Genomic DNA, 15,557 nt, shown 5'->3' with positions numbered 1-15,557 from the left:
GCAGCACAGGATTGTGAGAGGGAACTTCCGGGACAGGCTCTGGAGTAAGGTTACACTCCCCACAGCACACGGGTCCATACCAGTTGTCCGGGGTTACAGCCCCATGACAGTGCGTAGGAGTCGTATTATAGGAGTATAGTAATTCCCTGGACATACCTATGAGAGCCTTACGAGAGTCATGAAGCTGCACAGAGTCCCCCGCCTCGAGCGCCACCGTAGCGCTGACGGGCAGGACTCTGGCTTGACTCCGGCGCGAGTCGGGCGCGCCCGCTGAGCGTCACCGCTGCGTGTATGCAGAGTAGGTTTAAATAGGGCTCACCTGGCCGCCTGAGCACTAGAGCGCTCAGCGTGATGTCACAGGCAGACCTCCCCAACTACACCCAAGACGGCGGCTACACAAGGATTCACCGGTCAACTCGGCCCGCTAAAAGAGCGGTGGGGGCACAATTGTAGTGCAAGTGTGTGGGCAATGGTCCTGATAAGGTAGGGAATCAATTAAACAATATTAAACAGTTTACAAAATATATATTATAGAGTGTTTTAGTTCTGGTTAACTTTGGTCCAGATTATTTTCAAATCCCATGTAAGACCTAAAAGCAAGATAAGTTGTTTGGGCGTGTCTTTGAGATCCTTCTGTCTAGTGTAAAATACTGGTAGTGTGCTTTCTTGATTTCTGCATTGTCTGAGCCGACTATGCTTGGTTCTTTCTAGAGGTCCCCTAGCTGCATACCTTTCTTTATGTGCCAACTAGCTAGCGCTGTCCATACACCCCACATTTTCACCTCCAACACGGATTTTAGATACACTACTATGTTTGAGTTTCCTTGCATTTTTAGCCCATACAGCATTGGCACCATTGTAGCCAGATTTGATAGTGGCAATACGTAACTCCAGGAAAGGTGGCAATATGGGTTTCCTTGGGCCTAACTTCAGAAAGGACCTCAGGAAGTTATTTTCTATTTGGAATTGGCTTGGGTTGCTATGGCCCAACAATTCAGCTCCATATAGAGCAGCAGCCACCATGTTATGTGTATAGATTGGGAGTATTATGCTTAGACTGACAGCCTGCTTTCTGTTGAAATGTAAACACATTATCGCTGTCCTTGAGGTTTGCTGTAAAGTGGTACTTGCTTATCTGTCCTTTCTAAATGGTTTTTCAAAACGTGTAACTAGATAGTCCTAATCAGGAACACATTCTATTTTTTTTCACCCCATACCGTCAGTTTTCTCTTTAAGGGAGAGGAGACACTCATTAACATAATCTTTCTTGATGTCCAAATCCTTCATTCTGAAATACCCTGAAAATCTATCCAGTAATTTGTGCTATTTGTTTATTGTCCTGGATAATAAAACCGTGAACAGAAGTCCCTTTTAACTAACTATAATTGGGACGTCAAGAGCTGTCTCAAACAGGTATTCCACTGCATTTAAAAGTAAACCTAAAAGGACTGGGGCTAATACGTAGCCCTGCTTTATTACTTTTTAAATTCGAAAAAATAGGCTACACTCTCCATATGTCCCATAATGGACTTTAACCATGTAGCAAGTGTGTAGACCCACTATAGCATGCAGGACTGTATTATCAATCCTTAATGCTTGGAGAATATGCAACATTTCTTACTATTGACGAGATCAATTGATGACTTTAGGTCAATGAAGGTAAGATACAATGTGATCTTTTGCTACTGTATACTTGTAACTAAACATACAGTTGAACAACTTGGCCAGCTGTTCTTGTCCGCGACCAAGTGCCAGCTTGCACCTCAGTCCAAGCATTCTTGGCATCCACACAGCCCTAGATTCGATTTAGTAAAACTACTCCAGTATCGTTCATTGCCCCATCTAATAACTATATTGGCCAATGGTTCAATGGGTTGCCACAACTACCTTTCTTATATAGTGATATGATCTCCAAACGCAGTGAAGGTGGTATATTCTTTACATGAGTGTTACTAACTCTTTTGAGATAATCAGACCTAATCTTTGGGTTTGCCTGGTAAAGATCGATTTGGGCTAGGTCAGGGCCAGGTGCCTTGTTCAGTTTCACATCTTGGAGTGCTCTTTCCACCTTTGGCATCAAACTGTTCAGTGGGAAGCGTTTTCTTTCCAACTGTGTTATATTGAATTTTTGGCATGCTAGTAACCCAGCACCAGTTCAACACTCCAAAGTAACACCCCCACCCTTTCTCCATCAACCCCTCCCCAAACAGGGTATTGGAGTCTGTCAAAACACAAACTTTAGACTCTGTCCTACACTTGGAGAGCAAGGGAATAAGTAGCTGAAAGAAGTAAATACAGGCTCCCAGCCAAGCTTGTCCAAACCACCTTATTGCCTTAGTTTCAACGAAGTTAATATTCTGCCTGCCGACATGTAGTGCACCAGCGGACCCAACTCTGCTTTCTATTTCGCCTTCGGAACGTTCAAGTACCAGTTTAATTTCTATATTCACTGCCAGCAGTGTCTATAACTGACTAGTCCAGTCCTGCTGTCTTCCATCTACGGGCCAGTCATTGTTTGTCCGCAAGAATCATGTTCATAGCTATTCTCCAATCAGTTGATAATGATTTTATCTCGGTAGGCCGAATACCCAATATAACAGCTGGGTCTTCTTGGATCAGGTTCTTCTTTTGTGACTCAAGACGTCCTTCCAAAGCCTAGTTGAACTATGGCAAGCTCCCCATTTGCACTACATTCTTTTCATTTCACAATTTTTCAAGCGGAGACGTCTGCATACATCTGTTTCGATTTCAAGGCATTGGTATGCCATAACATCATATGTTTATAAAGGCTCTGTTTGGACTGTTACATAATCGATGACTGTCCTCCCACAAACTCTTCCACTGACCAGAGGTAAGTTTAGCCTTTAACTGCCTTTGCCACCCATTCATATAAGGTTAGCAAACGTTTGCACCCTCATCTACCAGGGCAGCATAAATATTGGTGATCAACCCTTTCAGTGAAGCATATGTGGCAAATAACTGCTCCCCTGCTGGGTCTACATGGTGACTTGGTTTCCTGGGTGCATCGCCCAATGCCTTAGTTGAATGTATTGAAGTCGGCCCCCCTCCATACCGTAAATTCTTTTTTACACACATCAGAGGATTTAATCACCCACCCGAACAAGTCACTGAGCATTCTACAGCCCCATCTGACCATCTCCTAAATTCTCGCTTGTTTCACTCTGGGGTAAAACCCGCATTACCAAAAAGGGCTGTGTTGGGGAATGGGAAATATGTAAGAGTCTGCCTTTTTGTGACCATAGCCCACATTTCAAGAATTGATAACATTATCTCTGAAACGTAGCCTACTGACGGTCTCGCATGTATCAGCGCCCATTGGACCGCCCATGGGGCCTGGCCCATAACCACTGCTTCAATGTGGATCCAGTGTCTTTCTGTCTCCTAAACCACACAAACAATTCTAAGTTAGGCTGAATGAAAATAGTTTATATGCTGCAGACCCAGTCCACCCAGCATCCTGTTAGATCTTGGTACACTCATTGACATGTGTGCATGTTGGCCTGAAAGTGTCAGCAACTGATTGGAAAGTTTTCAAGTCTCTTCCTGGTATTTTGACCAGCAGTACCTGAAAAGCATACAATACTCAGTAGGATATTTAATTTGATTGCTGCTACTCTGCCCAACCACAAGATGTAGAGGTTAGGCCGTCTACGTAGGTCTTGGGTGAGGCTATGGAAGAGTCTAGGATAATTTGCCTGGTAGTCAGGAATTTAAGGGTGATGTAAATTCCCAGTTATTTAATTTCCACCTCAGCCCAATGGAAAAGTGATACCCTAGAAATGTGTTCCTTCACGCTATGCTCACACCGAAAATTTCTAATTTGATAAGGTTAACCTTCAAACCTTACCTGCTGTATAAATCAATAATATGGGAATAATGCTAATGGAGTCCAATTAAATCAGCAGGATGTCCTCTGCAAATAGATGTATTTTATGTTTGTCCCCACTGAAGAACATTCCCTACATGAAGAATTGTTGGCGAATGCAGGCAGCCAAGGGCTTAACCGCCAGTATAAAAAGGGGTGGCAGTGGGCATCCTTGTCGCATTCCCCTATATATGTACATTTTTTATTTTAACACCATTGACCAGTATATTGGCTGTAGGGTAATGGTGGTTGTCTCAGATCCAAGCCAGTATTCGGAGACCTAGGCCCACTGCCGTTGGCATTCACTGAAAAAACAACCATCCGCCTCGATCAAACACCTTTTCTGCATCGAGCGACCGTATTGCCATTTGAATTTTCTTGTAGTCTGCCTTTGCTATCAGATGTAGCACCCAGCTAATATCAGCTGCTTGGCAGCATGGGATGAACCCCAACTGATCTGGATGAATAAGGTATGGGAGGTTGAAAGTCTATTTGTTCGGATTTTAGTGAAGATGTTTGCATTAAGCAGTGGAATTTATCTGCATGGGGCACGCTGATCTTGCAGTTTACCTGCTTTGTGAATGAGCGTAATATTTGCGTAGGAATTTGTGGGGATACCCTGCTTGTGTGTATGAACGGTCTAGAGGTTCACTAATTTAGGAACTAGGTCAGATTCAAAGTGTTTATAAAAATTGTTGGTCAGCCCCTCTTGGAGGAAGGGGTGGGGGAGAAATACCATAGCCTCCCTCCATTCGCCTTAAGTTAGTGGGCCTACCTAGATATTTCTCCCATGTCTCCTACACGTGGACCAAATGCTTCTGGTAAATTAGTCACAAGGTGTCTGTAAATATGTGAAATTGAGGTCCATCAGCTCCTCTGTTAAGACCCTCTCCTTCATTGTATTGTATATAAAGGGGGTAACCCATATATACTACCTGACCTGGGTCAATAAGTACAATATCAAACAAGCATTTACAATGCAATGGTTTTGCCTTTGTTAAAGTTAGAGCTATTGGCATTGCTCTTGACATTATTTTTATTTGTTTTTATTTTAACATAAATAAATGGCATTGTCATTTACAATAGCAGGACAGGGAAGGGGGGGGCGAGGAGAGACTAAGGGGAGCTGCGGGCTCAGGGAAGGGGGGGCGAGGAGAGACGAAGGAGAGCTGCGGGCTCAGGGAAGGGGGGGCGAGGAGAGACGTAGGGGAGCTGCGGGCTCTTGTTGTAATGCTTGCATGGATGAGTTGGTGGATGCATGGATGGGTGTATGGATAGATGTGTGTATATATACAGCCAATCCCTCAACAATTTATGCAATCCACCAACCCATCCAACCAACAACCCATCCATCCATGCATCATGCATACATCCATCCATCATGCATCCATCCACCCATCATGCATCCATCCACCCACTGCGTCCCACTCTGACCCCTCTAAATATAACTCATTTTTTCTGTATATAGAGATGACTGTATTCACTAGTATATGCAGTAGACCTTTCTACTCTAACATTCCTATGTGACTCTTGCAGTACATCTATTCATATCCCTTCCATAGGAGGTTAAAGCCTAAAAGAATCAGATACAGGTGACTGAGAGGGGCCACAGCCCCAATTTAACCAGTTCCACCAGGGCAGCACCCACAGAACCAATAAGTTCTGTGGGGAGCGGCATGAAATGTAACACGGCTGAGTTCCAATTAGTTTTCAAAACCCCCCTAAGAATCCAACTTCAAACAGTTGGAATTACATCGTCCCGAGAAAAGTTACATTAAGTTACATAAAAAAATAAACTGCTGGAGGCTTTCACAACTACTGCGCCGGAGCTGCCGCCTTCCTTGCTACAGTAACTACCTCATACAAAAGTCCTTCACATAAAGAGACTTCAATTCTGACATGCGAGACTAGTCTAGTTCCCCTCCTCCCCTATGCCTACAGCCACCAAACGTATGAACTGCAAGCCTACCGTAGACTGACTGCCTCTAGGCAAACTTTGATTAAATAAGTAATTTCTTGATATACACGACCGAACACGTTAGTGCTTAAAAAAAATTAAAATGACCCAAAGTCCTCTCTGTATCTCTAACAAAAGCAGATCAGGTGAGTCTTGTGTGTGTTTTTTAAAAGCAGGTGTCTGGGGCAATCTACGGAATTATAAATTGTGAGCCAAATCAGACTGCAGGGCTAAATTAACCACAATGCCATCAAACCATTAGCAACCTAGCGTAAATTAATTTACCAATCCTAATCAAATAATCTGGCGAGTCGTGAAGCATTACCTGCGAATATATTTTCGATTAGGAGATCTTTAAACTCAGTGACTGAAGCAGAGTTATCTGCCCCAACACCTGAGCCCTCTTAATGCTTAGGGGAGCCGTACTAACGCTTTTAATGAGTTCTCCTTCACAGCCAACAACTCGTACATCTCTCTTCTGATCGCTCTACACAGCGGTATTGATGTGTGCGTTTTGTTACCCACCGACATTGCACCGTCAATATAATTTAAGAGGGAGCACTGGATGAGCCAGGTACATAAAAAGCGACAGCTCAGCAAAACCCCTTTCGCCCCTCCTCCCGGCGAACAGAGTTTGGCTCGGCTTACAGAGTCGACACAGAGACCAGCTGGCACCAGAGACAGAGCAGAACTGTAGGAAAACAACATTTTACGCGAATGTGGCCCAATACAAAAGCGAAATGCCTCAACTGCTTGAATCGGACAATTTGTATTTCACCCCTCCCCTCCAAGAAAAAAAAAATAGAAGACTATGTACGAAAGCTTGTCATATGGTACAAACCAGAGGGTCTTACAAGTATGCAGTTATGCAGTGTGGATATTTCAAGAAGTTATTTATATTTATTTTACACCTCATCATTGGCAAATTGCAATGGAGCCCCTCTCACGAACATGCCAGATCGAAAAACCAGCTCACAACCATTTTATGTATCAAGGACCACTCCTGAAAGGACAAAAGTAGTGATGACCTGAACCCCTATTTCCAGGTTGAGTGTTCTATCTGACACTGAATGTTCTAGTCTATGCCTAATGTTTGTCCCCTGTAACGTACACGCCAAAGTACTTAAATCACTCAGTCAGGGTCTGTAGGTCTCATTCCAATAGTGAGCGGGGGGGCATTTAATGTTGTATACAGCAGATTTAAATTAGTTAATAGTCCACCAAGAGAATCTCTTGAAGATTTGAATAATTTTTGGTACCCTTGGCCCGACACCTGCGGGTACTCCAGGAGGATCAGGACTTAATCTGCATAGAGCACATGGGCGTCCGCAGAAATGTTTCCAGGGGGGGGGCAAACTTTTAACTTCCTCACTCGCCTTCAAGGCACTTTTAATGCAGACGGCCCATTGTCATTCTTTAAGTGATGATCAGCAGCAGAGAGAATGACAATGGGCCCGTCCACAGTCTGCTCGAGGTCGGGGAGGGGCTGCTGCAGCCTCTAGAGTTCAAAGAGAAGTGCGAGAGGCCCCAAGTGAGAGAACATTTAAACTCCTGGGGCTTCTCGCAGGGGGACAGCCTGCTGTAATCTTGAACATTACGGACCAAAAGGAATGGGACCGCTGACCCAGGGGGGGTCAAGCGCACCCCCTTGCCCTCCCCTGCGGACGCCCATGATAGAGCACCACCCTTTGTCATCCAACCCAAAGTCCACTGAAATCCTTTAACAAAGGCATAAATCTGTAACCAAGCTTCCAGGGATTCAATAGCAAATGCAAAGAGTGAAAGCGAGAGTTGACACTTCTAATGGGTGCTTTGCGACACCTGAAAAGTGTGGGACAATGTGCATCCTATTCTGCCCCTCACAGGCATGTCCCCATAAAAGGTGCATATAGTTAATGAATCTGCCAACTCAATCAAACGCCTTATGAAAGTCAGCCAACAGGCTACAGGGGGCCCACGCATTCTTGTCGGCCAGAGCTTAGTGTTCTAAACACATCTCATGTTATGTCTTGTAGCTCATTGGGGCATGAAGCTCAACTGATCTAGATGTATTATGGAGCCAACATTTCATGAACTAATTTGCAAGCACTTTTGCCCCGATCTTAACTTCCACGGTAAGAAGTGAAATGAGGCAAAACAAGGAGCAACGATCTGTCGGCTTGAGCTGTGTGGAATATGGACTAATGAATAACAAATATCTCTGCTAACCACAGATCTAGAGGGAGCACGACCTTCAATCAGTTTCCTTTGATCCATTCTCTCTGAGGGCACATATTTCTCTGGACTAGACCAAACGTGTTAACCCTCTGAGGGGTTATACATTAAGAAGTCAGTGGTACCAGTCTCATGACTGACATCCACGAGACTTCGTTTGTGTCCTACATCAATTTGCTGCAGTTTGCAATTCCGTTTGTATTATCTCCAGATTGGGAGACACTCTTGGTCTTACCTATTTTAAGCGATTAGTTAGATAATAGGATTTAGTGTAGCCAGCCATAAAACTGTAAACTCAATGTTTCCTGCAAACAAGATCTCCTACAGTTACTAACAAACATTAGTTTATCTCCATCAAACTGTCTATATTCCAACCACGCAATATTTCATGATAAGATTAATTCATTAGTGTTAGTCTCTCCCCATGATGTGCCCCCCCCCTCCACGCTTGTGGGTTCTCATCAGAGTGGCAACAATTCATTTAAGTTCAGTCCTAGCCATCTTGGGCAAATCCTTTATCTTTGCTAAGGATGATGCTAATCGTGCCCATTTTAAACCAACATCTTTTTTTCGACATCTGCACGATCTTTTCTTCAGTAGTTTATCCTTCCTTTAGAACACCCCCCCCCCCCTTATTTTCTCAGCAGTTTTTGTACACTTTGGTGTCCCCCATGGGAGTTTCAGGTGCTGTAAATTGATTGCTAAGGAGTGAGTTAAAGCGGGAGCTGAGTGCCCACTAATCTGGAATAGGCAGGATGGAAGAAAATGTAAGTTTTTAATCACAAATATTCTTATGTTGATTTCCCAGATGGCTTTAATTTTTTGTTTGGTGTATTGGAGAGGTGGCTGTGTGGTTGTCCTGTTTGGTTGGGGTCCATCCCCATCAGAGCAATTACGGAGCACTCTGCCTCTTCCTACAACCGGAACACCCATAATCTTGAAACCCTTTCTTTCTTGTCCTCTTTAGCATTTTTTTCTCCTATTTTTCTGACTACTAAACTGTGATCCACTTGTCTATTATTCTTGGGTGTTTTAGTATATAGGTACAAAGGCCATAAAGCGGCACTTTTGGTCTTATTCTGGCCTATGATCTGATCTAAATAATTAACTTTTTCGGAATCCACTTGCTCAAGAAAGGCCAGATGACTCCTGTTTGTCCTGCATTTTGACCTATACTAACAGCCTGTACCATGTAATTTTACCCAAACCCTTATAGATGAATGGAAAATCATAGTTGAGGCCATTTCAATTAGAATTTAAAACAAGAATGCAACGCCTGACTCAGCCGAGGTTTGACGGTTCTCATATTTAAATGGTTGTTTTGGGGGTCTGGCTGAACGGTCGAGGATATATTTTTACCCACTTAAAAACGAAATTGCAGTTTCTTTTGTTGTCCTTTCTTTAGCATAGATTGACATTTTTGAGAAACCAATATTAGAAGTCACACATTTCACATTACCTTTTTTAAAATGTTGCATGTTGGCAGAGTGGGGAATGCCTAGATAATTCTAGTTTTATATGAAAGTCTTTTGTTTACTTAACTCAGTCTGTCACAACTAAGGCTAGTGTCTGTCTCAAACAATTCTTAGCCATTGAGGTTGTTCTTGTGAAACTATGCTACCATTGGAGACTTGCGAATTTTGGCACACTACCTGCTTTGTTATGAAATTAGCAAGGGGTGGTCCTGTTTTTCTTTCGAAAGGGTGGCTGGGAAGCCGTTAATTTAACACTAGGATTTTGAACTTAAACTAATTTGCCCTAGGGAGACATTTCCACTGTGTTCTCCCATAGCCAATGAAGGGGGAGTAGGATTACTTATCAGATAATTTGAAGCTTTCCATGAGAGATTACATTCTTGCCCCCAGAGTTAGCTTAATTCCACTATTTCAGCTGAAGAAAAATGAACGTCTATCCACAATAACGCAGGGCACTGTGGATAGAAGGAAGGAACTTTTAATTTCTGTCAGACAGCAAAGCTTAACCTAAGGCAGCAAGTAAGACCCTTGTTTTGTAAAGTGGGATAAGGTCCTCTGTAGTTTCTGTACACTTCTTAGTCCTAGCCTGAAAGTACAATGTGCAGTAGTTGGATTAATGGCAAATGTTTGGTAGGAAAAGCAAGTTGTGTACATGTCCTGATATTAAACTTATGTGCGATGACCACGACTTGGATTAAGTCTTTAAATTTTATATATATATATATATATATATATATATATATATATATATATATATATATATATATAATATTTTGAGTTACAAAATGACTTGTGTGATGCCTGTTTTTTGCTAGCTGTTGGAGCTAACCTGTGTTCTTTTGGGATATAGGTAGCAAACAGTCAGTTCTCATGGTGTCTTAACTAGTTCTCAAACTGCACTTTTGGCCCTTGGGCCTTTCAACCATGTCCCAGCTGTGTTATTCTGACCACTCTCAAAGTTGTGCAGTTTGTATTGATTTTGCTTGTGAAAGTGGGTTATCCATGCACATATCTTAGTCCGTTATGTTGCAGAAGTTGCACAACATGGGCCACATACAAGTCCACTTTAGTTATTAAACAGTTGAGGCATTGAATTCCTGTTGTACCAATGCCAAGATGATTGCGAACTACCGGTGATGAGCCCTCATTTGAAAAAGATTGTCATGGAGTACTGAAAGTTATAATCTAAGTACTCTAAAGATGTTATCTGGTGATTGCGGTTCTTTAGATTACCTACTGATAATAGAGTTCTTGTGGGTGTAAAGGGAAGCTAAATCTAAATCCGAAGTTTCCTATCTACCGAATCCTATGGTAGCACGACCAAATCACAATGGCCAGCCTTAACTTTTCTATCCTAAATCTCTGCACATTAAATACAAAAGTATTTTACAGAGAGCTTGGTACAATGGGAAAGAAAAGTAGATTGCAGATAAAATAAGGAAATGCACATTAGATAAAGTAATGCAGAAGCAATCCTAAATAAGGAAAAGCACATTAAATAAAGGAATGCAGAAGCAATCCTAAATTTTCATAGACTTGCAGGACTAGTAATTCGAATGATCGCCAAGCAGTGTCAATTGTATTTTTCCAACCAAGCTGGAGCAGCTTTCACAGGATCTCTTATTACACTGATGGGTTGAGAGCAGGGCTTCAACTTTAGACCAGTACACAATGGCAGATATTTGCACAGGGGCACATTAATTTGACTGTACTTGTTGGGTATCATCCACTTTCAATTTTGTTTTTAATTAGTGAGCCAGGTTACACTGCATCACATGATTCAAAACTAGAGTGCTGCTAAGACCACCTTATTCTAAAATTACCTAAGTTATTTTTATTTTGCAGAGTAAACTGTTATGATGCTATGAATTTGTTTTTTATTATTTGGGATTATATACTTATTGTCGAACTGGAATAACACCTGACTTCATCCGTCTTTGAGCTTTTGCACCTAGGTTCATTGTGTTTGTATAAAATGGCATTTGTGAATGACAAACATAGGTAGAAAGAAATTAAACACTGAAGGGCCTGTTGGTATGACTGGCTCATTCATAATGAGGTAGGTTACAAGTTTATTGTGTGTGGTGGATTTGTTTTTAATGAGATGTCTTAAGTTTCTTTCCGAGTTGCAAGAGTGGCAGAATAGTTCGAATGTCATTGGGAATGCTGCAGATCATGTGCACATAAAAGGCTTAATCCTTGGCTTTGTCTTCCTACATTCCTTTGTTTCCATTTTTGTGATGTCCTCACTCTTAGCAAGCACCGTCGACATGAGGTGATCATTTTCTCAAAAAACAAAGACCCCTTGAAGATTTTGAAAGCCTAAGGGGTAGGCAGTGTGGTTTCCTTTTTGCCTGCAAAAGGCTGTGGTAGGTGGCAGACCCCACAATTACAATTGAGATTGTAAGAAGCTTCTATTTAATATTTGGGTTAGCATTATGACGCTGAGTTGATGAGTAGAATCACACATGATTCATAAACCCTCATTGAAATGAAGTTTCGTTTGACCTGGACCTTGGAAATATTGGTTGACTAAGTTTCTTCCTCTCTTGAATACGGTGCGCACTTGTTAGAATTCTGTTGTAGAGCAAATGAAAATTCCCTTGAACAGCACTATATAAATTATGGCAGAAGCAATCCAGGCCTAAATAACAAATTCATAAACGAAAGAACAAATAAAAATTTTGTAAAAAAAGAAAATTACAATTTATGTATACATACAAGAATAAAATTCACGTTGAGGTATTACATTACACACCAATAAGACATACAATTAAAAAACCATATCCACACAAATGTATAAAAGTTATATCATTCAATTATGACCCGCATAATTGGCACAAGAGAAGACCGAAACAGTAAGAAATTAGAAATTATGGAATACTCCAAGTATATGCAGACTCCTAGATTATCACATAGATGTCGTGTATGCAAAGATCAATATATCTACAACGATGAGGAAGTCATGAATTATACAAATTTAGGAAAGCGTTGACGCGTTTCGGTGGAATTCCTTGATTCTTGACACCTTATTCAAGACTATATGCAATGTTTGTCAAAACCAGGGGGTCATACAGTTTCCCCTAATATATGCTACAAGCACGTTGTGTCCAGAGTCGCATTTCTTTGTTGTCACGGTTTAACAAGATGCACGAGGTCAGAGCTTATAGCCCGAAATACAATCTTTAGATTGGTCAAGGTTTTTTTTCTATTTTTCTCTTATCTTGTAATCTTACGAGTGAAACATGACACCCTCCACCTTTTATAGGATGATTAACATCTTCTCCTGATTGGGATGTAGCCCTGTATTCGGGTTATAGTTGTTACAAAGGTAAAGAAATGACGAGCTAAAGCTTCGGCTCCTTGGAAACGGTGTTGGAGGCACAGCTCATTCGAGTCTGTAGTTCTCAACCGCGTGAGTGGACCCCTGGTAAATAGTCTTGGCGCCGAAATTTCTCTTGTGCTTGGCGTTACCCATGGGTAATGCCACGCACAAGAGAAATTTCGGCGCCAAGACTACTTGCTACGAGCTGTGCCTCCAACACCGTTTCTAAGGAGCCAAAGCTTTAGCTCGTCATTTCTGACCAATCTAAAGATTGTATTTCGGGCTAGAAGCTCTGACCTCGTGCATCTTGTTAAACCGTGACAACAAAGAAATGCGACTCTGGACACAGCGTGTTAATAGCATATATTAGGGGAAACTGTATGACCCCCTGGTTTTGACAGACATTGTATGTAGTCTTGAAAAAGGTGGAAAGAATCAATGAATTCCACCGAAACGCGTCAACGCTTTCCTAAATTTGTATAATTCATGACTTCCTCATCGTTGTAGATATATTGATCTTTGCATACCCGACATCGATGTGATAATCTAGGAGTCTGAATATACTTGTAGTATTGCACAATTTCTCATGTCTTACTGTTTCTGTCTTTTCTTGTGCCAATTATGCGGGTCATAATTGAATGATATAACTTTTATACATTTGTGTGGATATGGTTTTTTTAATTATGTCTTATTGGTGTGTAATGTAATAACTCAATGTGAATTTTATTCTTGTATGTATACATAATAAACTGTAATTTTCCTTTTTTTACAAAAATGTTATGTTCTTTCGTTTATGAATTTTTGTTATTTAGGCCTTGATTGCTTCTGCCATATTTTATATAGTGCTGTTCAAGGGAATTTTCATTTCTCTGGTTGTGTAACCCTACTTTCCTTGATTAGTTTAAGGGGTACCTCTCTTTTTGTATTCAGAATTCTGTTGTAGTCATCCATAGAATGGAGTTGGCCGTTTGTTAGACTTTGCAGTGCTGGCAAATAAAGCTGTTTAGTCTCACTAGATGGCTGTTCTGCAGAGTTGACATTGGAGTTTCTTTTCAATTGTGAAATTCTGTACATTTGTGTTGAATGGCAAATACTTCACAATGTCTTTCCAGTTTAGAGGAAAACTTGTGCAGCAAAACAAAGATCTGCTGTTAGAAGTGAATGGAATTTTCTGTCTCTGAAAAGATTGAAGGAGAAATGTTACGGTCCCCTTACTACCTCTCGAAGTAGTACTATGAATAGGAAAAAATTATCTACAGTGGAGTTAAAGTAATAGGTGTGATGTATTTTGCTTTCTTTCCATTACCTTTTTTTAGAATAAGTGGACCTGAGAAGCTGGCAGAAGCGTGGGTAGGGAAAAATCTTTTTCCAAGCTGGGAGAGCAAGTAATGAACCCTTTCTGGAGCATGTCTACAGGATCTGTCCGCAAGGTGGGTTTTCAGTGAAATAACTATGGCATCAAACTGTATCACCTTCACAGAAAATCATTTACCATTCCGCAACAAATTCTGTCACAAGCTCGCAAAACAGGATTTGGGTTTCAGTTTTACTTGCACCCTTATTGCCTCATGAGACGAAGAGCAGTGCAGCTGATAGCCTAATGCACACCAAAAATGACCCAGATGTTTCTGTCAATGGTATAATTTTGTTTTTAAGTAAACATAAAACCTATTTGTGGCAGAAGCTTTTTATGTGTGTGCTCTATTTGGGACGTTTATGCAAGACACTGCAGTTACTGCAATCTGCAGACCTTTTTAAAATGTAATTGATTAAAAAAAACTCAAAAAAAAGTCTCATTGCAACTTAAATATCCGAGGCAGTTTTTCAGTACTGTGTAAAAGTACTCTCTGAGGTGAAATTCTCATGGTTCACAAGCAATCACTTCTCCATGACGTACTATGCAAGACCTCTTCCATTAGACCAAGTTTTCCGACTTTTAATATTTTCTGTTTGTATTAAAACGTTGTTACTTGCAGAGACGACTGTTGTGTTGAAATCTGCTAGCTATTGCTCCAAGAATCTACATTTCTTCTGAGGAAATGTAATTGCTGTGGGTTAGGGTTAGGTGCAGCAATGGTATAGGTCCCGTTGCATGTGGTGGAAGAGGGAAGCAACATTGACTCACCGTTTTTGGGATGAGCCAGAAGGGCTCTGTGTGTTCTGGTTGCGTAGTGTGTATGAGTGGAGTAGCTACGTAGGGGGTGGAAAATGTTATTTCGCCAACATGATCCTCTCCTGCAATAGTTCCTGAATCTGCTTACATGATTGAGGCCCTATCAATGCTTATGTATGATGGTTTCCCTCACTGTGCATCTGTATACCATACCAGGGCATGAGTACACATCTGTACAAGTTTACGCCAAACCCATCTACAGATCAGTGTAATTATAATGTATGCGGAGGGTTTTTAAGTAATTCAGGCAAAAAAGGCACACTGCTCTATCCGCGGTAGGGTTATAAGATGGTGTGTATGGTGCCACTAGGCAAGGGGATAATTCCCTAAAACCCCTATGTGTGTGTGTAAGGAATCCCTACAGAGTCCATAGCAACAAGTCCCGGGCACACGTAGGCAAGGTGTCAATCAAATGAGATTTCATGAGTTCCACACATGGAAGTCTCAAAGTTCAATCCTCTGTAAATTCTTGTTTATTCAAAGCAACACACAAAACCAGTCGACACGTGTTTAGTCACCAATGGGAG

General features: G+C 41.5%; 1 protein-coding gene across 4 annotated transcripts in view; it reads left to right on the top strand.

Annotated features, from left to right (window-relative positions):
- AKTIP (AKT interacting protein) overlaps positions 1-15,557 on the top strand; it is an 86,059-nt gene that overhangs the window by 9,442 nt on the left and 61,060 nt on the right. For 3 of the 4 annotated variants that reach the window (XM_086945180.1, XM_086945182.1, XM_086945181.1), the window contains exon 2: positions 14,174-14,287. The exons of the other annotated variant lie outside the window; for it this stretch is intronic. In XM_086945180.1, the coding sequence (XP_086801306.1) occupies positions 14,246-14,287 (42 nt within the window). In that variant the 5' untranslated portion in view covers positions 14,174-14,245. The remainder of the gene's footprint in view (positions 1-14,173; positions 14,288-15,557) is intronic. 4 annotated transcript variants of the gene reach the window in all.

Source organism: Lissotriton vulgaris, chromosome 12 (genome assembly GCF_964263255.1).
Source record: "Lissotriton vulgaris chromosome 12, aLisVul1.2, whole genome shotgun sequence".
Taxonomy (NCBI): domain Eukaryota; kingdom Metazoa; phylum Chordata; class Amphibia; order Caudata; family Salamandridae; genus Lissotriton; species Lissotriton vulgaris.
Note: the sequence above shows the minus strand (reverse complement) of the source record. Positions and strands in the feature narration are given on the sequence as shown.